Raw genomic sequence first — 7,632 nt, 5'->3', positions numbered from 1 at the left:
TAAAAAGAACCTAGATGCTCTGATACCACAATGACATGTGCGACAGCTATTTTAAATTAATGCTATGCACATGAGAAATTAACCCTAATCTACTCTACAAGACACATCAGAGAATAGAGACCTAAACTAGTGTACATTGCTCAAAAGATGATACATACAAAGATGTTAACATATCTACAGTTGGATTTGAGTTCCAAGCTATCTCCACTTGTGCATGCTCTGACGCACATGAGAACTATATGTCTGGTTTATGCACAGCTTCTCTAGTGATTTAGATGCCTTGGCTCCTACACCCCTTGGTTCTGGCTTTCTAGCCCTTGGTCTTCGCTGTGCACCAAATGCCCATGGATGACCCTTGACCCATCTTTTGATTGGGAATTGATGGCAAGTTGTATGTTGTTCAGCCATCAGTTGTCAGGTCCCAAAACATCATCAAAAAGGTCAGCAAACATGTTCATATTGTGCCAGCTTGTGTCCCATCCGTTGGTGTGCACCTTAGGCACCTGCTGCGTCAAAATTACCCAAATAGGACCCCATATCCTGCCCCTACTCTTGTCTAAGAGATGGTCCATGTCTACCATTCAGGCATGCATGTGGCAGCAAAATTAATTTGGAAAAACTCACAAATACACTGCATCTAACAACCAGCCATCGGATGAAAATCAATAACCAATGGTGTAACGTGAACAATCAACAAGCTCAAGGTTGAAAATTGGCCCTTAGTCCTAGTCCGAATGACCCTTGTTGGAGTATCTCACTGACTTGTATCAGGCCGTGTCTGGTACAAAAATGCTTAGGAAAGAAATTCAAAAATGCCTTCATACAATAACTCACACTCTCTCTCTCTCTCTCTCTCTCTCTCTCTCTGTCTGTCTCTCTCTCTCTCTCTCTCACACACACACACACACACAGCATAGGTTTATTTGGCATCTGCTGCAGACTCTGTGATCCTCTCAACTCTTGAGACGACAAACATCAAGTTCTTAACAATATGCTCTTATTGCAGGCAACTATGCATAACCAATGTATGGTAGTATCCAAATTTTCGTGCACTCTCAACAATTCAGAATGTCATCTTCTCACATTCTTCTCTGATTGAAGAGAAGAGTTCTGTGGTTATGTACCTCTCCCCACCACTTGGTAAGATTGTTACAATCAACTTGCCAGCATTTTCTGGTCTCTTTGCAACCTGTCCACACCAGGAGGTGAACTCAGGGAGGAAACCCAGCCATTAGTTGTTTAAACAAACTTATCTGTATATAAGGCTTTTGTCCAGGCCCTTTTTCCATAACCGAGGGCCCAAAGCTCAAAACATATGCACCACAAAAACACCACTATCAAAAAGACAGGCAGGGAGAGGAGTAGCTGTGTCTTTACCTTTAAGGCAGCAGCAAAAGCAGCACCTGAAGAAATGCCCACAAGTAAACCTTCCTCTTTGCCAAGCCTTTGAGCGTATGTCATGGCTTCTTCACTAGAGACCGTGACAATCTCATCGGCCACACTGGCATCCGTCGTTGCAGGGATAAAACCAGGACCAATGCCTTGAATCTTGTGTGAACCCTTGCATCCACCTTTGGAAACAGATCAGAACAGAGCCTCAATATCTTCTGTAAAATTACCAATCCTTGCTCCCACAGGAGAGAAAAGCTTACCTGACAAGATGGGGCTTTCAGCTGGCTCTACAACCAAGACCTTGATGGCTGGATTTTGTGCCTTCAAATATCTTCCAGCTCCTGAAAAGGTTCCCCCAGTACCTGTACCAGCCATGAAAATGTCCACCTTCCCTGCAGTGTCCTTCCAAATCTCGGGGCCTGCTTAATTCAAATGTGATCAAACCATAAACTATTGGTTTCCAGGCAGATAATCCAGACATTCGAGGATAACTTGACACAGGCACACATGCTGCATTGCAATCATGGCATTACAACATCTCTCATATGCACAGAAAAAAGTTTTTGCTAGGTTTACGAAGGTTCACCTGTAGTTTCAAAATGAGCCTCAGGGTTCATGGCATTGATTATTTGATTCAGCATATAACTGTTTGGAATAGTGGCAAGTAATTCTTCAGCTTTTGCAAAGATTCCAGCAAACCCTAGAGCAGAATCTGGGGGCAGGATCTGGGGTGCAAACACAGTTGTAAACAACATTTGAACGAGGGGTTAACAGCCCAAAACACTTAGCTACATGAGCTGCAAATGAAAACCTGTGAGGTATATATCAGCTCCCAAAGCTCGTAGGATCATGCGCCGCTCCATTGAATAAGATGCAGGCATAACTGCCGCAACCTTATATCCTTTATGGATTCCGACAAATGCCAGAGAAATAGCAGTGTTTCCACTGGTTGGCTCAATGAGGGTAGTTAACCCAGGCTTGATCAACCCACGCTTTTCAGCATCTTCAATCATCCTGCCACGTTTTCCATTTTGCTTAGAAAATGAAATCACTTCAACTGTGGACGTATGAAATGAAGATAAAACCCATCGATATGTCACCGCAGAAAAAAAAAAATAACATGATTCAAAATCCTTCTCCATGTTGCACAATCTGCCCACTTTCATAAAAAAATATTGCAAGTTTTTGGGGATCATGTGGTAAGACGTCACGGGGGTTTGATCTTACGGAAGCGCGATCCGGTCCTTGACCGAGCCAAGGGGCTGCTGGCACTCGAGCTTCCCAACTATTCTCGCAAGGGCACCCTCCTTGCCTGCAATTTTTTTCAGCTCCACCAGCGGAGTCCATCCTATCAACTGCATTCACAAGAAAACAACAAAGAACCCACACTAAAACGTAAACAGATACCGTGCTGCGAACCTCTTCTTCTGAGAGACCTGAAACAGCGGCAGCATAGCAACCCCCTTCTTTCTGAGGAAGAAAAATGCGTATTGTAATCCACAGAAAAACCTTAAGATATCAAAGAAAAGTCGGCGACAAAGAAAGAACCCTGAAAATGGTGTTTTGTAGCTATGGAAGAGAACCACCCTAAAGAATCCAGCTATGGAGTACCTGTGTGATGTCGGACGCGATGTTCTCCTCTTCTGGAATGCTGGTGGTGGCTATGGCGCGGTAAGGCCCACGAAACCTCTCGATTTGCTCACCGCTCTGAAGGATGGCTCCCGTAAGATTGTTATCAGCCATGATCTAGCAGAGTACGAAGTTCTTATGTCCTGCTGTGCAAAATGAGAGCGTGTAATAACAAAGTCAACTGCACTCCCTCTCTCCCAGGCCTTATCTCAACCCAACTCACTATTGTGGTCTATGTTTTAGCTAAGATTTTGGAATTTTCTTGCTGCAACGTGGCAAGAATTTGGAGGTTCGGGAAGGGGAGGAGGAAGTTTGGGTAGAATTTGATTTTGGAAGCCTCAAAAAAAGTGAGAAGCACGAGTTCCCAACTAGTATAAGGAAATAAACTGGCTAAGGTCAAGAGTCAAGACATTTCGTTATTTTGATTAGTTAAAGAAAACTACTTTTTTTTTTGTGTGTCCAAACAAGGGACCTAAGGCTGCGTCGATCTGCTCCTGCGAGCTGCGCCCCAACCCCCCCCCTCCAGGTGGATTTCGAGTCCCCCCAGGTAGCTCAGACGGTGCTGGCTCGGAGCCCCATTGCCCTCCGCTCATCCCGGGCGTTCCTGGCGCGATGGACTCACGGTTTCGACCCCGCTTCTGACCCGCTAGCAGGCGCGACAGGTTTTCCCATCACTATCTGCTTTCCTGGACTCCGCAGGGAGTACTTGCCCCTCTTGTCATCCATTGGCAAGGCGTTCGGGCAGGTGGTGGAGACGCCTCAGACAGCAGCCTCAGTGATAGCTCGGGCAGCAGGACTCCCGGCCATTCGTGTTGTGGTTCCGTCACCGGAGTCCCTCCCGAAGACGATCCTCCTCCCTTGTCTTTCTGGAGGACACCTGATACAGCGCGTGGAGTATTCGGGCCTCCCCGGCCAGTGCTACATCTGTCGAGAGATGGGCCACCTCGCACGCGCCTGTCCCCGCAAGGGGGTTCATCCTTCACGCTCTGCCGCCTCTGGACCCCCTTCAGGAGGCCCGAGGGGTGGCCATCCACCTCAGAGACCGGACATCCCTGGCTCGTCTCAGCAGGCGCCATCATCTGACGAGCAGGCCCCGGTGGAGGAGGCCGCGCAGTCCCAGGAGGCTGGCGGATGGCAGGAGGTTCGTCGGCGGAAACGCCCGGCCCGCAGGGACTGTCGCAGACGCCAGCAGACAGCACAGGCTGGCGGACAGGCTGGCGTCCAGGCGACCTCGGCTGGCGTCCCGGCACCTACCCGCACTTATGCTCCAGTCAGGGATAGGCGGCCAGCAGGTCCCACCCCGATGGACGAGGATTCAGTCTCAGTGCCCGTTGAGGCCGCCGGTGGAGCCCCCCACGTGGAGACCCCGCTCCCGCCTCCCCCGCGGGGGGCCCCGCCCCTTCCATGGAGCAGATTCCTGAGGATCCCAGGCCGCACTCTGCGACCCCCGGCCCCTCTTCCCCTCACTCGGAGAGCACTCCCCCCTCTCCCCCCCTCTCCCCCCCCAACCCCCCCCTCCCGCCTCCCCCGGCGGCCCCCCCTGACACCTCTCCTCTGGCAGATGCCTCTCCATCCTCTCCTCGCTCTCCCCCCTCCTCTCCGCGAGCCACCATCCCTCCCTCGGCCTCTCCAGGATACTCCTTCAGACCACCCACTGCCCCAGGGCAGCGCAGCTGGGTAGGCCAGAGTTCAGTTCAGCGGCTGTTCCACCGCCACTCCGGGCCGATGGAGATGGCGATCCTAGCTTCGCCCGCCACAGAGTTCTCTCTAGCCTCCCCTGGGGGGCCCCCGCGAGTGATGGGGCTCCCAGTGGATTACGGTTTTTTCAGGTGTCTCCAGCTGGATGCTGGCCCTTTCGAGACACTGGTCGCGCCCTTGCGAGTTTGCGTGGTGTGCCATCCCTCTCATTCTCCTTCAGTGGTGAGCAGCATGGTGGCCTTCTCCTTTCCTCTCAGTGTTGCCCCAGACACAGCATGGGATTGCAACTCTGTAGAGGAAGTTTTGCGTGATCAGATACTGGAGTTTTCTCACCACTTCAGTGACTTGGGGCTCACGGACCTATTGCAGACCCGATTACACTCAGCCCGCATGAGCTTGTTTGGTATAGGAGATTGGCGGGCGGATCCGGTCCACACCTCAGTTGAGGCGGTGCTACTGATTCTCCTCCACGCCGCCTCGAGGGTGCAGCCTACCTTTAGATACATATATGCTGAGGATTGGTCTCACGCCTATGCCCTGGACAGGGCGAAGGTGGAGTGGGGCTAGACTCAGAGACAGGTCACCCTCTTTTTGGAGAGACTCCGCAACCGGACAGAGAGTGACTATTCTCCCTCCAAGCCGGCGCCCAAGACTCACAGAGTGGAGGGCAGCTCATCCGGGCCGGCTGAGAGGGGTGAGCCAGGGGCAGCTGCTTCACTTGCCATAGCTCATCCATGAGGATCCTCTCATGTGTTGGGTTTTATGCTGTGTATGCACCCAGAGGAGTGCTAGTGATCATCAGTAGATTACTGGGGCACTTTTTACTTCAGTTAGTGGAGGTTTTTTCCCCCAGTTTAGCTCAGTTTCACTTATATGCAGTTTATAAGTGTTTTGGTCCACCCGGCACATTTATGGCCGGACATGTGAACACTTATCTTTAGGGTCACTATCATGAGGCTATTGTACTTCATCTTTTTTATTATTGAAGCATACTGAAGTCGTGTTCTCTCTTCTCTTGGTTTCTACGCCTGTTTTGTACCTTCTGTAAACCCTAACCCTAACACCCAATCCCTTCAATTAGTATCAGAGCATTGAAGCTCTGCCTTGCACTGCCCGTACATTGCCATTGTTGTGCGCCGTACTGAGGTCTCAGCATCTGCTGCCCGTACACCCAGCCTGCGCCGCCTTCAGCTACACGTGTGCGCTAGCTGCCCGTACATTCAGTACTGCACGTCGCCTACAACTTCTGTACCTGGTCGCCTTCAGTCGGGTACTGCACGTCGCCTACAACTTCTGTACCTAGTCGCCTTCAGTCGGGTACTGCAACAAGCGTCGCCTACAGTTACTGTACCTGCCCGTACAGTCAAGCGCAGCCACCATCACCTGTGCGCCTTCAGCTACACCTGTGCGCCTGCTGCAACAGGCGACTTGCTTCCGTACAGTCAGCGTCTGTACCTGATACGCACATCTGAACCTGCAGCTGACGTGTAACTGGTCGCCCTGCTCCGTACAGTGCACAGTACATCACACGACTGCAATAGTACAGTCAAGGTACCTGCACAGTACAGCCGACCAGATTCTACTACGTCAACATTCGACTGCAGTTTAGCCTACTGCTCAGCACAGAAGTGGTAAGCATTACATATTTTGAATATTGGGCAATTTTATTTTCTCTGTGAAAGTATACAGGCACAACAGGCAGATTTTCTAGCAAGGAAATATACAGGTTTTTTTTGCACAGTTTGGGTGCAGCAAATTTGGGCATTTTTGGGGCATTTTGGCATTGTGTACGCCATTTGCTGCTCTACTCAGTCATTGGTGCATTGAGCTGCACATTCAGAGGATTGAGAGTGCAGGCAGAGTTGGGTGAACTGTATTCAGTTGAGTACAGTTGTTATCAGGGTTTCTGCTATTGGGTTTTTTGGTAAACAGGTACAACATTGTGCGTAAAGCATAATGGCAAATCAACAGCAAAGTGATGTATTCACATATTTGTCTAAGGAAGACAAATTGGATGGCACGAACTACTCCTTGTGGAGTTTTATGCTGAAGAATGTGCTTGTGGCAAAGGGTCTTTGGGATTTTGTTAGTGGTGATGAACCACGTCCAGGTCCATTGGCTCCAGAGACTCCTCCTCAAGGGGGTGCTCGTGGACGAGGACAACAGGTACAGGCTCCAGGACAGCCATTGCCTGTTCAGAGAACAAATGCTCAAAAGACATGGGATGCCAGGGATGCACAAGCTTTGTCACTCATTGCATTGTCAGTTCAGAGGTCCATTATACCTCATTCGTTCAGCTGGCTCTTCACAGAATGCATGGGTGACTTTGGAGCAGATGTATGCTGCTCGTAATGAGGCTAGGATCTCATTTTTGAAAAGAGAGCTGGAAAATCAGAAAATGAATGAAGGAGATGATATGTCTAGCCACTTAAACAAGCTGCAGGATTTGAGAGAGCAACTCATCAATGTGGATGAGATTATTCCTGAGACACAGCTTGTGTCCACCATCTTGCACTCTTTGCCAAGATCTTACTTGGCTTTTCATACCTCTTTGAACCTCAGCATGAGGAATGCTGTTGAACCCCTCAAGTATCAGGAACTTGTTGCTCTCTTACTACAAGAGGAGCAAATGAGGAAGAATATGAATATGAACACAAATGCTGAACAAGCATTTACTACAGGTCAAAAGGGGAAAGGAAAAACTCAGCCAAAGAGTGCAAATCAAAATTCAGGTGATGGTGGTTCTTCACAGGATACCAAGAAAAGTGATGGACAGCCCAAGAAGAAGGGCAAATGTCATTACTGTAAGAAGCCAGGTCACTACATCACGGAATGTAGGAAGAGGATTGCCAAAGAGAAGGCAAAGGAAGCTGGGATGTCTGTTAATGAGGCTTCTAAAGCTCCTCCAGAGAC

The 7,632-nt window shown here is 49.6% G+C and overlaps 1 protein-coding gene across 2 annotated transcripts; it reads right to left on the bottom strand.

Annotated features, from left to right (window-relative positions):
- Positions 1 to 975: 975 nt before the first annotated feature.
- LOC147634000 (cysteine synthase-like) lies at positions 976 to 3,313 on the bottom strand. 2 transcript variants are annotated; one of them, XM_086805080.1, is made up of 7 exons: positions 3,004 to 3,313; positions 2,620 to 2,747; positions 2,204 to 2,406; positions 1,979 to 2,104; positions 1,653 to 1,811; positions 1,378 to 1,571; positions 1,053 to 1,189 (listed from the first exon to the last, which is right to left on the bottom strand). In XM_086805080.1, the coding sequence occupies exons 1-7, from the start codon at positions 3,133 to 3,135 to the stop codon at positions 1,064 to 1,066; spliced, it is 1,068 nt and encodes a 355-aa protein (XP_086661206.1). In that variant the 5' UTR covers positions 3,136 to 3,313; the 3' UTR covers positions 1,053 to 1,063. The 2 variants fall into 2 exon arrangements, with proteins under 2 accessions (XP_086661205.1, XP_086661206.1); XM_086805079.1 differs by lacking the exon at positions 1,979 to 2,104 and having other exon boundaries at positions 976 to 1,189; positions 3,004 to 3,291.
- Positions 3,314 to 7,632: the final 4,319 nt, after the last annotated feature.

Source organism: Cibotium barometz, chromosome 11 (genome assembly GCF_041138505.1).
Source record: "Cibotium barometz isolate CiBa-2024 chromosome 11, ASM4113850v1, whole genome shotgun sequence".
Taxonomy (NCBI): Eukaryota; Viridiplantae; Streptophyta; class Polypodiopsida; order Cyatheales; family Cibotiaceae; genus Cibotium; species Cibotium barometz.
Note: the sequence above shows the minus strand (reverse complement) of the source record. Positions and strands in the feature narration are given on the sequence as shown.

Bases quoted from the DNA above. Each gene is read 5' to 3' on its own strand.
- LOC147634000 (XM_086805080.1), bottom strand. From the start codon at position 3,135: ATGGCTGATAACAATCTTACGGGAGCCATCCTTCAGAGCGGTGAGCAA. The intron at 1,812-1,978 runs GTGAACCTTCGT...TGAATTAAGCAG, and splicing joins GGCTCATTTTGAAACTACAG to GCCCCGAGATTTGGAAGGAC. The intron at 1,572-1,652 runs GTAAGCTTTTCT...CTGTTTCCAAAG, and splicing joins TGAAAGCCCCATCTTGTCAG to GTGGATGCAAGGGTTCACAC.